Here is a 15,954-nt window from a genome sequence, read left to right on the forward strand (position 1 = left end):
CAGCTTCAAGAAATTAATCAAGCGTAATATTATTCTACTAAACCTAATTTTTTGTTCAGGAATTCGTGGATAACAGCAGTTTTATATTTTTTTATATTTATTTTAAGGAGCTTGCACTCTCTGCTGGATTAACCATTACAGATACATAAAAAATTATTTTGGGAATTACCAGTAGTGTTAATTTAGGGCAGCTGTGGCCTAAACCCTTACACGAGGTGGTGGTGGTGTGATGAATTTGTTAAACACTGCCAGTACAGCTAGTTTGTGACAAATAAATAGCAGAGCTGTGAGGCTCTTGCAACAGAGTCTTGCAAACTGCTGATGGTAATGCTCGCTCTGCTCTGCAGCCTCAGTGAGTTCTGATTAGATTAACCATCCAACTGCAATCCAAGATGCTGGAGTTTGAGTCCATCTAAGCCTGGGACAAGACATTCACTGGAGGGGCAGCTAAATGAGATGCAGGACAGCCACAGCAAGGAAAAACAGTGAAAAGCTAGTCAGCCACGACTGGACTTTCAAAATAAGAGCAAGGCGATTGTTGATAAGTAAACTTATGTTAGATGGCATCAGTCTCTCAAGATTTCTTTTTTTGTTTTGTTTTTAAATAAAAGCTACAATGAGTTATGTTGGCACCTGTGTGATCCCTTCATTCCACGTTTCCTTGTGAATACATAGTAGTAGTTTGGAAATACACTGATGTATGCATTTAATGATGGCGAGCCAAAAGAGATTAATTCAATCTGAATACTACATGCTGAACAACGTCCGTGCTCAGCAGTCAGAAGACACTGCAATATGACCAGGACAGTCTTCCCACATCTTGCGTAACTTACTGCTGAGGCCAATTACAGTGGACTGCCACTGTGGCAAGAGGCCAGTAGCTGCAGGCAGCCATGAAGTTGAGTGGAATAAAAAGACAGTGAGAGAAATTGAGAGTCTGCAACAGAGATGAAACAAAGTGAGCGCCTCAGTATTCAGCGCAAATAATCAGCCATCCCTCCCTGCATCTATCTTTATCCTAAACCAAATCTGCTTTCAGTGCCTCGTGCATTTATCCTTGATGGAAAAAGAAGCTACAGACATGCGAGCGCGCGCGCACACACACACACACACACACGCACACAAAAAAAAGTTCAGTGTCCACAGAAGTGGAAATTTGCCTGTGGCTTTACACGAATGATCAAACGGATACAACAATATAACACCAACACAAACAGACAACACAATTAGCAGCATGTTCTGCAGTCATAATCACGAACGCAGTTTAAAGACTTTGTAGACGCTCCGGAGCGAAAATAACAAGTTCACCAACTCCGTGCTGACGCTGAACTGAAACAGGCATTTGCCAGTTCTGCACTTTTTCCCCCGAGTACTGTAGCGCATTCACAACAAGTGTCCTCTTTCAAAGCTACTCAACAGACTAGTTGAATGCTCCCAGTTCACACGAGGACTTGGAGAGAGTGAATTGAATCGTTGTCTAGAGCCTGGCTGGCTATCAGCTCCTACTGACTCAACAACTTTTAGAACAATTACCCATTCTTGATGCTGTTGTTCAGCTATTATTGTTTCAAACGGATTTGCTTCATTAATTGACTTAAAATCTTTAATATTTCCATGGTGTAGTGGTTAACACATTCACCTAATACAAAAATATCTCTAGTAAAAACCTGCCAAATCAAATATGTGGAGTTATCTGCTGTGGTGACAATTGTGAATAAGGATTCAGCCAAAAGTAGCTTATTTTACTTAAAGTCTTTGTTTTTCTGATAAACAATGGCTTCAAACTGTCATATTTGGATTCTGAATAACTGACACATTTTTTTAAATCCAGTAAACAATACAAAAAATATATAACACCAGCATGTTTGTGTGACTGTCTACGTCTTGGCTAAATCTAAAGCTGTGATTTTAATGCTTGAGGTGTTGCAGTTTTTTCAACATGCAGACTTTACTTAGCCAAGCCGCCCAGTTATATTAATTCAATTCAGTTCAATTTTATTTATATAGTGTCAAAACACAACAACAGTCATCTCAAGGTGCTTTATATTGTAAATAAATACCCTAAAATAATAGAGAGAAAACCCCGACAATCAGACCACCCCCTGTGTGCAAAAACTCTGAGAGAGTGGGAAAGAAAAACTCCCCTTTAACAGGAAGAAACCTTGAGCAGAACCAACCTGCAGCCATCTGCTGTGGATTTGGGTATTATTGGGTACCCAAATATATTCAACAACTCCTTTGAGTACTTTTACTTTATGCTTTCATCTCTCCAAAACAACTTTCAGCAATCAGTTTACATCTTATTACATGCCCATTTTGAAAGTTCAGTAGCTGTTAAACCAGTTAGTCCCAAACATTCAACAGGATCTGAGAGACTCCACTGTCTTGGGCTATTTATAGCCATGATGTTCAGCTGGCTGGAGAGACACTCTAAGCAGACCCTGCAGCAGGAGGTGAGGAGTACCGCCTCGCCCAGCTTACCAAAGATGAAGAGCACGAAGACTACCAGCTACATTTCAGCTACAGTGGAGCCGGCATTCAACCAGAGCATGAGAGACTCGCTGAAGAGAGAGCTCATGAAACTGCTCAGTTATTTATGGTTGATTTAAAAAAGCATGTGCACCTCCTTTCATGGCACACTTTCACACACATCTCCACAGAATATAAATCTGTGAGAAATCCCGTGTCTGAGGCAGGCTCAGCAATTCCCCAAGCTTTATGCCAAGCAGAGATAACTGGGCTGAGGGCGGTATCAATCTCCTCATCTAACTCTTGGCAAGAAACCAAATTATCGCCATTTTCCAAAATGTCAAACTTTTACTTTACAACTTCACGAGCCTAGCAGGTTGGCAAAGACAAGTTTCAAATTTAACAAGTTCTGCATGCTCATGAATAAGAAAGACTGCTCTCAAATGGTGATAAAATGCATGATTAAATGTCTGACGGAGCAGACTCCATCACCATTTCTCCAAACATTGACTTCTCTTATTTTTTCCTCACACTCTCTGCTGTTGTTAAAGAGCATTCGAGCGAGTCGCAAACTAGCAGGATGTGCACCTCAATCAATTCCACAGCCTCCCTTTGCTAATCAAACTACCTGCCAGAAAAGCCCTTCTGGCAGCTACGCTTCGACATCAACCTGACCGCCTGATTATGTTTGCAACCTTCTGAGCCAAAAGCTGCTCTAATATTACTGCCTAATGTATGCCATATGCTGTTTTCCAAGAAGCCAAAGGGATACTGTTTCTAAGAGACCTGACAGGCAGCAAGAGACATCTAGAGCCTAAGTCAGCATCCAGAAGGCAGCGCATCCTTTGCTCCGTTTGTTATCGAGGCTCAGGGTAAAAAAAAGAGAGCCAGCTGCTTCATGAAGGCGGTGCCGAATCAGCGCTCCGCAAATGTTCAAGGTGATCAGTTTCACATTAACAGTTGTCTCTCTTTAATGCATATGTGCCCTCCACCCACGATGCTTACTGCTCCCTTTGTGCTCAGCAGACGAGTATTTTCATTGCTGCATGAAAAGCGAGCGCGCTCTCAAGCAGATCCCCATAATGACAACATTGCATAATTAACATTGAATGCATCTTTGCCACCTAAGATCAGGCCTCGGTCTACGCTTCTACGCATAATCACAGCGGTGGTGACAAAGCCGGTGATTAAGACCACAGTTGATGGTGGCGGTGATACTCCACCAACTGAATTTTTCCACTGCTGGTGTTTTGTAGGTCAAGCCTAAGTGACACCTGCGTTACACTGATGACGGGAGGATAAAGACGAAGCTGATTTCTAGTTTTTCCCCCTTTTTTCACACTCGGCATAAACAAATCACACATTAACACAGCAACACAGTCTTGAAGAGGTTCTGACCTCAGCATTAAAGTTTCCCTTTAATCGCACAGAAAAGCTAAAGAAAGCCAAATGTGCACAGCCCGCTCAAGAACATCTCTCCTAGCTTTGATTAACTGCTGCGAGTGCGAACGCCGTAGGGCCACTCCAGTAACCACTCCCCTTGATAGTGATCTGAACTACAGCTGGACACTTTTCCTAAAGGCAAGAGCTGTAGACTTAATTGGGTTACCCTTGTGTGCAAAAGGGGAGTACTAACACACACATACACCCACAGAGCATATGACCATATCCCTGCAGTGAAATGACCTCATTTACTCAAGTTTTCCGGCCAAATAGTTCTGCAGCAACAGTGGATTTTTCCCCCCCCTCCTGCAGTCCATCATCAGAGATTCAGCAATCCAGTGCTGAGCTTATTGGGCTCTCTTCCAAGAGGCTTATATCCCCATACACTGACAAGACATTACTTAACATTACTTTCCACGCATGACACTATAATCTTGTCTTGATTATGCAATTAGTTCTCCGTCTTTGAACACACAATATTTCCAAAGAGCTCGTTCAGGCATTAAAGTGTTTCCCCGCAGCGTGAGCATGGAGGTATATACTGCGCTTCACTGGCAAGAGCTGCGTTTTTTTGGAGTGGGGGGGTTTGTGCCTTGAGGACTGTGGTTTTAGCGAGGCAACGGACTCTCCAAATCTGTCGCTCTCGCCTTTTGCCTTTATGATCTCGCCGCATATAGCTACAGACACGCGTCTCCCTCTCCCCGCCTCTCCAACGTTAACGTCTGCCCTTTGAAATGGACGATGAAGAGGAAAAGGTGGAGGAATAAGGAGAGAGACGGAGAGATGCAGCTGGGAAATAGATGCACGTTAAGGGCCAGGTCAGCGTAAAATACTAAAGCACATACATCTGGTCTGAGATTTGGATTTTTACAGCTTCATGTCAAGTTCGGTGAATGTGCGTTTTCATTTTTTTGAACGTTGGTGCTAAAAAATAAAGACATTTGTTTAAATCTGTAGGTTTGTTTTGTTTTTTTCAAGTGGGCATTATGATTGCTGGAATCCTAGTGAGGGATTTTTTAAGGTCTGACATTTTTCTTTGATGATCATAGTGGACAAACTTCCACACTAATGATGCCACTCTACACCAGTGCTGAAGTTAAAGGTGATGAAATGACATACGGCTTAATGTCTTAAATAACTGTAACTGTTCATAACTTGTATTCAGAGTGAAATTAATTACCCAAAAAAGAGGAAAAAAAAACCCCCCTAAAATAACACGAAAAAAAGACAATTCAGAAGAATCTGATTAATATTTCATTATTTAAAAGTTCCACGCCAAATATCGCGATAATACAATTTAAGCGAGGTTAAAATGCCGACACTGTGAGCTATAAACAACAAACACAGATAGCCCACAGTATTAAAAGAGTGAAACGCCCAGTCCAAGTTATAGTTTGATAGTACTGGTAAGATTCATTTCACCTGCTCCATGTAGCTTCCATGTATATGCACTCAGCATCAGGTCATGTGATGAAAATGTACATTTAATCATTATTATTATTTTTATTATTGTCATGATTATTGTTGCTGCTGCCTCCTGTAGTAGAAAGTTTGACTTCAAGCCTTGAAAATTTCCCACATGAACACTGTCTGTTCCCGTGAGCAGCCAAACTCCGTCTAAACTCCTTTGACAGCGTTTAATTTCCTAACAGGAACTTTGATAACGGAGCCGGTGTGCTGTGCCAAGCGGAGGGATACCGTGAAAAAAATGCCATCGTAAGTGAAACATACACAATAATAAGTTCCAAAGTTGTTAGTGCCACTATTTGCTAGAGATTTGGTGACACCTTTGCCTTCACTTACCATCTTCCTTTTCGTCAAAAACGGGTCTCTTTGAAGAACTGTTGGCTCCCATCCTCTTCTTCCACTTGCCCCAGTGAAACATTGATGCTCAGCTTGCATTCCTCGCCTTCTTGGAAGAGAAACTACAGCTCTGTGTCGGACACCCTCCTCCTTAAAAGACAGTAACAACAGCCGTGCATTTCAGCCGAGACGTGTCCGTTATTTCGTTTTATTTCTCCCGTATTTGGTCTGCCGACAATTTGACCAGCGCGAGTTGAAGTCCTCAGAAGGAAGCGGAAAGCAAAGTGCAGCGCTTACCGACGGACAAGGATGATATTTAGAGCTAACACTGTTTGCTAAGTTGGAGGTTTGGGCTGGAATAAACACTCGGTGCTCGTAGTGTTCAGTTGCCTTGCGCAGCCAGACCGACGGACTCGTGTTTGATGGGGCTTGAAGAGTACAGACTGCGCGGAGAGGCACTCAGTTGGAGAAGCCCTAACCGGAAGTGAGTCAGTTAACTGTAAAAACTAAAAGCTCAAAAGGACTTTTCAATCGCCTCAAAATTATTAGACGATGTATTTATGGTTTTATAATCCTCACTTATTTTGTTTTCATTTAGTGTTTTATTTTTTCTTTTAAATTGGAATTAGTTTCAGTTAGTTTTCAAGTAAGTTTATTATTTTCCGTTATTTTTATTTTTATTGTTTTTTCCCAGTCTAAATAAACATAAGCACAAATATACATTTGTTATCTCATTTAGGTAGATTTCTAAGTACATTAAATCATTTCACTTATCTTTATTCTTTTCGGGGGGGTTAAGTTTCTACTTTTATTTGAGATAAACACGTTTTCACGCCCATTTTTTCTTTTATGTGGTTTATTATAATTAGCCAGAATCACTTTGTAGTAATGGTAGTGTCAAATCCCTGTAATTTGAGATTTTAAATTGCATACAGAAACTGAAGTGGCATTAATACATAAATATTATGCATACAGTTCGACTCAGCAAATTTAGATCGCAAGTGTAGGTAAATGTGGCACAATGGCCATCAAAAGTAGCCTACTGAACAAAATCTCGGTAAAAAAAAAAATTAATGTATACGTTAATAATGAGATACCACTTGATTTTTGCCGCTTGCCCATTAGACTTTTATATTGAAAGCAATAACCGGAAACTACTAATTAGTATCCTCACTAACTTGACTCTTGCGAGAGTAGTGTGACAGTTGTTGGCTAGTGAGTATAGTCGACGTAACTCTGTATCACGGACTGTCGTGCAAATCAATACATTAGGAGCGGTGTGTGGACGTAAAGCCAGGATGGCTCAGGACAGAGTGGAGGCTTCCCGGCTCGCGTTCACAACAGAGGGAAGCCGTGTTTATCCTGCCGCCCAAATGAACCTCAGTGAATTATTCCACAATCTCATTAGAAAATGGATGGGTGGAGTCGGTTCACTGACTGGGGAACGGGATTAACGCGTTATCTACACAGTGTGCACATTAGATCATTTGCTCTTCTTTTTTCTCTGCATATAATAAAGTATATAAACATTTAACTTAAAAAATATACATACATGCAAAAATTTTACTGAAGAAATATCAAGTTAGTCGCCTTGTTCTTGCTTTGCACGTGGACAGCTGCCAGCTTGTGTTGACCCCGTTGCTATGGTTACAGAGTCAGGTCGCGAGACGTGTCTAAAAGTTAGCATAACATTTTTCAGTTTCGTAGTTTTTTCCGACCTATAAAGTGTTTGTTTTTAGATAACACTGAGCCGTGTTCACGTTGGTAGTAGTGCTGAAATAGCAGGTAAGCTAACACAGTTATTGAACAGTTACATAATTGTGGGCTAATGTTGTCCTTTGGTTAGTTAGTTAAGTTCGTACCCAAGTTAGACGACGTCTCTTCATTTATTTAAAACTTGGACGGTTTTGTCTTTTACAGACAAACGACGAGAAATTTCTCTGCCAAAAGACACTCGTGTATTTTGAGTATACCAGTAAAGCGTCTCGGCCTCCTTTGTGAAATGACTTCCCCGGAGAAGGAGGCTGAGCTTCCTGGTGCGCAGCTTAGCTTTGTCTTTGGGAGCAGTGTTGTCAGAGCGCCGATCCCCCGCACTCCTCCCGAGGATGCCGAGCCACAGGAGCCCGCTGAATGTTATTCAACAGAGACGCTATGTCTGAGCAGATCTCAGCTGAAACATGTTCCAGACAGTCCTTTGAGAAATAGCAAGCTAAAGGTCAGTGTGGACTCTAAACACACACCATACATGATGTATGCTCCAGTGGCTTTCAAGCAGAAGAAAAGACGTTTCTACCACTGCATCATTACTAACTGCTCCCTCTGTCATCTTCAGTATTTGAGTCTTGAAGGCAACCAGATATGCAGTATTCCAGGCTCCGTGTTTATCAGCTTGCCCAACCTACTGTGGTTAGATCTCAGGAAAAACCTAATTGAGTCACTCCCACCTGAAATTGGCTTGCACAGGTACTGTATGCAACATTTAAAATAAAATAAAGAATTATAGACCAGTCTAATGTGCACGTGTTCATTTGAACTTATCTGGACAACTTTGATCTTACAATTTACTCTTAAACCAAGGCATAGGCCTCTATGGTACTATAAGAATGTCATGTTTTAGAACATTTTCTGATCACTTTTAACATTTTCAAAGCTATACTACTTATAACATAAGTTGAACACTTTATGATAAGCACACAAGCGCTACAGTTGTAAATCTAAATGTAGCGAAATGAGATTCCCAGGCCCTAAAAAGCATTTCAGGATATTTATACAATATGACTTTAGAGTGGCCTGTACACTTTCCTCCTGTCTGTGTATTCAAGTTTAAGAGCAAAGATGCTTTCTGACGAGAGCCTAACCCCTTCAAACATTTCATCTGTCTTTTTATGGATGTAGGTGCTTGAAAACACTGCTCTTAGAAGGGAATCCTATCTCTGAACTTCCACCTGAACTGGGTGAGTGGTCCCTCCTTATCAAAAAAGTTGTAATTTTCAGAAAGGAAGTTATACATATTAACATGTGAATTACATGTATGCAGTAACTACAGAATTTTAAAGGGGACCTGTTTTGCTTGTTTAAAGCTACACAGTTTAATTCCTTGGACTCCACTAGTGTCGTTTTGCATGATTCACAGTTCAAAGTAATCATTATTTATTTTACACTGGGTCACTGAACAGCTTTGTTGATCATTTGTCCTAAATAAACAGGTTTTTTTTGGGTGGGGGGTGTCACCGTCCACTTACACTCAAAGAATAAGTATTTAAATGAACATAAAAAATCATGGACATGACAGAAAATAAAGACACACATAATGGATCTTTTTTAACAGGTAGCTGGTACATTATGAGTAATGTAAGCCTCTTCATTATTCAGTGTACGTCTTTATGAATGAGTCATTATTTGCCTTTTTGCAGGAAATGTGATTACCCTCAAAGGTCTGAACCTAAGGGACTGCCCAATCCACTTTCCTCCACAAGAGATTGTGCAGCAGGGACTCCAGTCCATCCTCCAGTACCTCAGGAGTGCTCTGGCTCACCGGCCAGTCAGCGCAAGGAAGACCCCTCCAGGTGAGTCAAAGGCGCTTTACCTTTGAACAACACAAGCAGCATGCACGTGCATCCTAGCCATCTGCTCTTTTTGTCAAAGGCAGGACAGCGCGCTCACAAAAATAGCTCCTTGCCCTGGTACCACTTCTCTAGTGTGACTCCTGTTCCCTTGGAGACGGCGCGTGCAGCTCAGCCGACTCCCCACCACCACCATCATGTGCCTCCTCCCTTTTCACTGTTCCAGCTCTGTAATATTTTTAGCCCGATGGAAATGATCGATAACCTGTTGGCTCTAATCAGGAGCTCTCTGTCACTAAGCCCTGTCTGGAGATAATCACTGTGAGAAGGCTGAAACAGGAGAGGCTGCTGCTACTGCACAATAAGCAGAGACAGAACCCTCAATCAAATTATTTATCTCCCTGCTTACAAGGTTATTAACAAAGATAGGGTCCCGAGTTTCAGATGTAAATCTCTTCTCATTTAATTGGCCAAGAGAAGGAGTGTATTGGGTTTGAATTTCCGCACTGTATTGTTATCCACCTTTAGCTGTGTTAAAACTGAACATTTATTCTTGTTAGAAGTTACTTTACTATAAAATGAGTAAAGGTTTGTTGGTTACATTCTCCTCCACATTCCACACAGATATTTAAAGGAGTGGATTTACCTATTTGAATTAGTTTCTTAAATGCCTCCTGCCAGCCACTGCAGCTGCAGACAGCATCGATTGTTGCAATATTTGTTGCCCCCACACCACACTAGTAGCTGCCATTGTTGTTTCATTCCTAGAGTTGCCAGCAGTGGAGAAACTCCAGCTGTTAGAGCTGAGGGGTATGGAAGAGCAGGAAGAGTCAGGGGATGTGGAGGAGCTGCAGAGGTTCAAGGAACTCAAGCATCAGTTGATCCTACTGGACAGAGCTGAGCTGGGCTCAATACCACAACGTGATATTGGCAGGAGGTAAGAAAAGATGTTTGGCCCATAATGACGCAGAGAAAAAAATGTGCTTGAAATTCTTGCAAATTTATTTAAAATAAAGAAATGAAAATGTAAATAAGTATTACCAGCCTTTTCTCAAAACTTTGTTGAAGCACCTTTTGTAGCGATTACATCCTCAAGTCTTTTTGAGTATGAGGCTGAAAGCTTGGTACACCTATTTTTGGGAAGTTTCCCCCATTATTCATGGCACTCTCTCAGGCTCTATCAGAGTGGATCAGGTTGGATGGGGAGCATCAGTGCACAGTCATTTTCAGATCGCTAGAAAGATGTTCAGGCAGTTCAGGCAGATGTTCGGGCAGGAATAGCTCAGTAGGTAGAGTGGTGGCCCCATGAGCGGAAGGTCGGGGGTTCGATTCCCCTGAACCGCTACTCTGAGGTACCCCTGAGCAAGGTACCGTCCCTACACACTGCTCCCTGGGCGCCCAATGGCTGCCCACTGCTTCACTGAGTGAATGGGTTAAATGCAGATAGGAATTTCCCCACGGGGATCAATAAAGTACACTTTCTTTCTTCAATCAGGGTTGAGTTTGGTCTGTGGCTTGGCCACTCAAAGGCACTCAAGGAGTGGTCCTGAAGTGGCTTTGTTATCTTGGCTCTGTGCTCTGTCCTCATGGAAGATGAACCTTCGCCCCCAGGTTGTCTTCAAGGGTGTCTCTGTAGATTACTGCATTCATCTTTCCCTTGACCCTGACTAGTCTCCCATATTTTGATGCTGCCACGACCACACGTCACTGTAGGGATGGTATTGGCCAGTTGATGATCACTGCCTGGTTTCCTCTAGAAATCATGTTTGACATTGAGGCCAAAGAGTTCAGTACCAGTTGTTGTTTTGTTTCTCTTGGTCTGAGAGTCCTTCATGTGCCTTTCAGCAAACTAGAAGTGGGCTGTCATGTGCCTTTTACTGAGGAGTGGCTTCTGTCTGGCCACTCTAGCATGATTCTCCTCTCTCCACAGAGCAATAGTGGAGCTCTGTCAGAGTAGCCTCCCTGACTAAGGCTCTTCTACCCTGATAGCTCAGAGTGGCCAGGTGGCCAGCTCTAGGAAGAGTCCTGGTGGTTCCAAACCTTCCATTTACAGATGATGTTGGCAACTATTCTCACTGGAATCTTCAATGCTGCACACATTTTTATGGACCCTTTCCCACATCTGTACCTCAATACAATCCTGGCCAGACAGTTCCTTGGTACTGAGCAATGGCTTGGTTTGTGCTTTGACATGCACTGTCAGTTATGGGACCTTGCACAGACAGGTGTGTGCCTTTCCAAATCATGTCCAAACAACTGAATTTACCACAGGTGGACTCCAGCTGTAGAAACATCTGACAGATGAGCAGTGTAAACAGGGTGCACCTGAGCTCGAGGTTGACTGTCATGGCAAAGCCTGTAAATACTTATGTGCATGTTATATTTGTGTGTGTGTTTTATTTTTAATACAATCGCAAGAATTTGAAGAAAATGTTTTTCACTTTGTCATTATGGAGTATTGTATGTAGAATGTTGTGGTGGAAAATGAATTAAATTAATTTTGGAATAAGGCTGTAACATGAAAACATGTTGAACAAGGCTGTAAATCTTTCTGGGTGCATTGTATGTGCTTTTTTTTTTTTCTCAAAGAGTTAGCGGAGAAGGTTGGTACCTGTGTAAGATTTGTAAATTACCTATGAGGCTAGAGCCAACAGAGAGTTTCTTCTAGCAAAGAGCAAGAAACAGACAGAATCACAATGGTTCTCTCCAAAGGTTTAAATCTCGGCCTTCCACAATTAGCTCATGATCGAATTGATAGAAATTCACATTTTCTGGTTATTTACTCTTAAATATCTCTTGGATTAGTTCTGTAGAAGTCATATACTCTGTCCAAGGAGCACCGTGCCTCTTGAAAGCTGGGATAGGTTTCAGAGATGTCTCTCTTGGCTCTTAAGCCCTATAACCTTCTGCATTCTTCTCTGGTTGCACGATAATAGTCACATACAACCGGCTTGTAAAATAGCTTATTGTCTCATTACGCTATAGTTTTTAAACAGATATAACATGATAACTAGTGGACTTTGGTGCTGCTGCTCCATGTATTAGTGCAGGACATTGCTAACTTAGCTGTTTCCAGTCTTTATACTACTCCTGATGTTAACTGGCTGATGTGTTCATCCATGTATCCATGTAATGAATCCATTAGGCACATTTCTCTTTCTGTGTTTATTCTCAGACTGAACTCAAGTAGCCTTTTATCATTCGCAACTCAAAGTAATCCTTGTTTATCTTAGTTTATCCTCTGAAAACAAAACTTTTTTAACTCCCTTCTCCCTCCCTTTTCTTCTAATTGGCTGTTCCCCAAAAACATGCCCACTCAATGACATCAGAGTAGAAAAACGTCCTGAAACAGATTGTTCAAAACAGTCTGGTTCACAGGAATTAATTACATATGCACTGACCTCATTATTTGAAAATTTGGCCATGTTTAAAATGAACATCTACCACTTAAACAGTTTAATTAAACATACCAGGGTTCAATTTAATTGTCAAATAAGACAGGAGTATTGATATTTCCCTCCAACTCCATACACTAGAAACTAAACACATGCAAAATGTCACACTGTTGTTTCATAAGAGGGATGAAACATATGCATTGGACATGCATTTGCTAAATATTTTCATTGAGATTTTAAAACTTCACGCATCTAATTAATTGTACCTTTGTTTCTGTATAATATACCCAGATAGCAAATATCTGTTGGGGCCAAGTCATTTTCAACTACTCAATTATCAAAGGTAAAATTTAAATCTGAATTATTATGGTCAATACTGAGTTTTTTTCACAAGATTATTCATAGACTTTGGAAACAGTTGAACTGGAAAACTAATGTGAAGTTGAGGCTTTAAGGGAGCAACTGCTGTAAAACTGAGAGCATCTTTAATAATCACTTAATCTCAGTTACCATTAAAACATTATTTTACTCCTTGACCCTCCGTGGAGTGGAGGGCAGAGTTTGTGGCCGTGTGCTTTGTAAAATGATGGCAAAAACACTTTTTAATATCATTTTCTGTGGAGGAAACCAGGTGATAAAAATCTAAGCTGAGAGCCCAGAGCTCAGACGAGCCATAAATATGAAACAGTTTGTTTGAATTTATTCTTCAGAAAAAAGACAGCCACCAAAGCCAGCATGATTCCCCAGCTCCCCCTTTTTGACTCACCTCCTTGGAAGAGGCCGGAGGAAAGGAAGCAGGCTGCAATGAAGGATTTGAACGAGAAGAAGGCTATTCTCGAGCAGAAGAGAAAGTGAGCAGATTTCGGCCTGGAGAACAAGAGTTGCTTTGTTTTTTTTTGTCTCTGATCTGTTACAGAGTGTATTGTTATCTGACTCTCCTGTAGAAGCCAAGTGTCTCTTCAGAAGTGCTGCACACAAGCCAGAATCTCACAAGACAAGAAAAAGTCTGAGCACAAAGAGAAAAAGCATGAAAGACAAAAAAGGCGTGAGGTTTGTGTGTGCTTGGGGTTTCAGCTGTCATCCTGCCCACCACCAGAGGGCAGTAGAGCACCACCTCTGACACACTGGTTAAAGGAGAGAGGCATAGATATATTGCCATTAAATGAATCATTTTGATGTGAGTGAATGGGTTTTCAGACAGTAGCACCACAATGGTGGTGATGAGACAGCAACAGTTTCCACTGGCGGTAATGGAGCATGCTGGAGGAGCCATCAGTGCTGATATACACAGGGAGACACATTATAAATCTATCATTTGACTTTCAGCTCCATTTTCATACATATATATATATAGTGGAGAAAGGGTGCCCATTATGTTTGCATGGGATCAGCCCGACATAAGGGAAAATTTATTGTAAAGGAAAAAAGTATTTTTTCTTTTTTTAACTGAACACAGTGCAGCCACAGGCTACATCTTTGTAGGATGCATTGCAAGAGTTGTATCGCTTCACAGGTAAATGTAACAAATACTTCCTTACCCTGTTTCAGGAAGCAGAAGTAGATTCAAAACCTGGTTTTGAGGACAGCAGTGGTGCTTCTCAGACATCTGGCGGGTGTGAAGGGGACAGGTAATGACAAGCTCTGGGTCTGCTGTTAGTTCTGCCAGTATACCTCCAAGCTTTAACAGTGACTGCATTTGTCTCTGTGAAGAGTGCTTGTCCTTGTGGTTTAAACTTATAATCATCTCATCAATGAGCCTAACGAGAACTCCACAAGTACCCACTAAATGGCATTTTGCATGGTTAAGCAGATGTGAGTTCTGCTGCTAAAGATGTAAAGCTAGAGACACCTAGTGGACAAAGAAAGACTGCACACATTATAGAACATAAGCAGATTTCTTTGTTCCTTTAAAACAATGTTATGTCTTTGCAAAAACAGATAAACCAGATAAGACAGTGCCACTTTTCTTATTTTATTTTTACTGATACAAGGAAACAGAGAAAGTAACCCTTTGGGTTATATCTGTAAAGGCTATAATACTTAAACACCTGTATAGTGTTGTATATATAGATTTTGACCTTTGAACTGCATGGCCCTAAAGATTGGCCCGGGACCTGGAACGGCAGATTTGTGCCCGTGCCGAGAAGATACAGGAGAGGTGCAGGAATCCCAGGGGCACAGCAAGCGAGGAGATGGCAGCAGCGATGGAGGATGTGGAAGAGGTCTGACCTATAATTCCCCATTCATTGTGCAACTCATTATATAGGTTAATATAGATTATTGATCTAAACTCCACTTTTATGACTGACAGATGAGGAAGTTACAGATGCGGCTCCTGGAGAGGAAGAGAACTCAAGGACGAGATCTTGAAAAAACTTTCATGATCATTACTGGGGACACCTGGCCTGGTTTCCTTGATAAGTGACAGAGACTACACACCTGCTGTTTGAGTTTTTGTGATATTCAATTGATATGGAAATAAATCACTAAAGCAACTAAATCCTTTTGAATCATATTGTGTTGCACAAGTCTATAAGGTAAACATTTCAAATCCTAACTTGGCAAGGGAGTGTTTAGAAGGTTTCCAGTTCACAGCTGGTGTGTTTCTATTTTTCTTTTAACTTCTGCAAGATGCTCTCTCCACTAAGCAAAGTAATCATGTTAACTTTAACTTACATAAACAAAATACTTTATTGCGTCAAAATAAGCTTTTCAATTGTTAAAAGCGTTATTGGCTCACAGGGCATGTATTACCTACATGCAGAGTAAATTAAGCCAGTCTTAAACTAGATCATTTTAAAGGGGAACTGGACGTTTTTAGCTCCAAATAGATAATAATATCCTCATTAATGTAATTTACAACAAGATACATTTAAAGTAAAGTGGCAGGTTTTTGTCAAATAGCACATTAAATGTTTTATTTATTTGTGTGCGTGTATGACATTAGATATAATCGTTGTCAGCTGGCTGTGCATCTTGTGATTATTATTTAATTGCCATTTTTGTCATCGTCAGTTTTAATTTTTGATTACATATTATTTTACAATGCTTGTATGCGTTTTCAGTTTTCATGTGTAATTGTGGTATTTGTTTTGAAGACGGACGCCATAAATCTGCCGCTGAGTTTAAAAGAAGAAGAAAAAAGCGAAAAGTGCCGTGGTAATGAATGGCATCAAGCAGTACAAAGTGAGACAGAGAAAGGGTAGGCCTTGTCTTGAGAGATTTTCTGCTCCTGTAACACAGAGAGCGTGATGTCAGCGGTGGCAGTACTGTTGTAATTG

The 15,954-nt window shown here is 41.1% G+C and overlaps 3 protein-coding genes across 6 annotated transcripts in view; 2 read left to right on the forward strand and 1 right to left on the reverse strand.

The window, feature by feature from the left end:
- Positions 1–5,831, reverse strand: part of stk32c (serine/threonine kinase 32C) — a 97,038-nt gene extending 91,207 nt beyond the window's left edge. Inside the window, exon 1 of one of the 2 annotated variants that reach the window (XM_085183725.1) lies at positions 5,716–5,831. In XM_085183725.1, the coding sequence (XP_085039851.1) occupies positions 5,716–5,797 (82 nt within the window). In that variant the 5' untranslated portion in view covers positions 5,798–5,831. The remainder of the gene's footprint in view (positions 1–5,715) is intronic. The other variant, XM_085183727.1, reaches the window with a different exon arrangement.
- A 257-nt stretch (positions 5,832–6,088) lies between these two features.
- Positions 6,089–15,102, forward strand: LOC146504985 (leucine-rich repeat-containing protein 27-like). 3 transcript variants are annotated; one of them, XM_085183722.1, is made up of 11 exons: positions 6,089–6,199; positions 7,636–7,930; positions 8,048–8,178; positions 8,611–8,669; positions 9,129–9,281; positions 10,047–10,215; positions 13,384–13,524; positions 13,618–13,723; positions 14,222–14,301; positions 14,775–14,895; positions 14,985–15,102. In XM_085183722.1, exons 1-11 carry the CDS (start codon positions 6,138–6,140, stop codon positions 15,096–15,098), a joined length of 1,431 nt encoding a protein of 476 aa, XP_085039848.1. In that variant the 5' UTR covers positions 6,089–6,137; the 3' UTR covers positions 15,099–15,102. The 3 variants fall into 3 exon arrangements, with proteins under 3 accessions (XP_085039848.1, XP_085039850.1, XP_085039849.1); XM_085183724.1 differs by lacking the exon at positions 6,089–6,199 and adding an exon at positions 6,486–7,098; XM_085183723.1 differs by lacking the exon at positions 6,089–6,199 and adding an exon at positions 7,121–7,500.
- Positions 15,103–15,764: 662 nt separating this feature from the next.
- Positions 15,765–15,954, forward strand: part of pwwp2b (PWWP domain containing 2B) — a 30,499-nt gene continuing 30,309 nt past the window's right edge. The window contains exon 1 of the mRNA XM_085183719.1: positions 15,765–15,875. The gene's annotated coding sequence lies outside the window, so the exon portion shown is untranslated. The remainder of the gene's footprint in view (positions 15,876–15,954) is intronic.

This window comes from Neolamprologus multifasciatus, chromosome 13 (genome assembly GCF_963576455.1).
Source record: "Neolamprologus multifasciatus chromosome 13, fNeoMul1.2, whole genome shotgun sequence".
Classification (NCBI taxonomy): domain Eukaryota; kingdom Metazoa; phylum Chordata; class Actinopteri; order Cichliformes; family Cichlidae; genus Neolamprologus; species Neolamprologus multifasciatus.

What these genes read in the sequence shown, in the direction of transcription:
- LOC146504985 (XM_085183722.1), top strand. Translation starts at nt 6,138, where the DNA reads ATGGGGCTTGAAGAGTACAGACTGCGCGGAGAGGCACTCAGTTGGAGA. An exon ending in AAAGACAAAAAAGGCGTGAG is followed by an intron (nt 13,724 to 14,221) that starts GTTTGTGTGTGC and finishes ACCCTGTTTCAG; the next exon opens with GAAGCAGAAGTAGATTCAAA. An exon ending in CGATGGAGGATGTGGAAGAG is followed by an intron (nt 14,896 to 14,984) that starts GTCTGACCTATA and finishes TATGACTGACAG; the next exon opens with ATGAGGAAGTTACAGATGCG.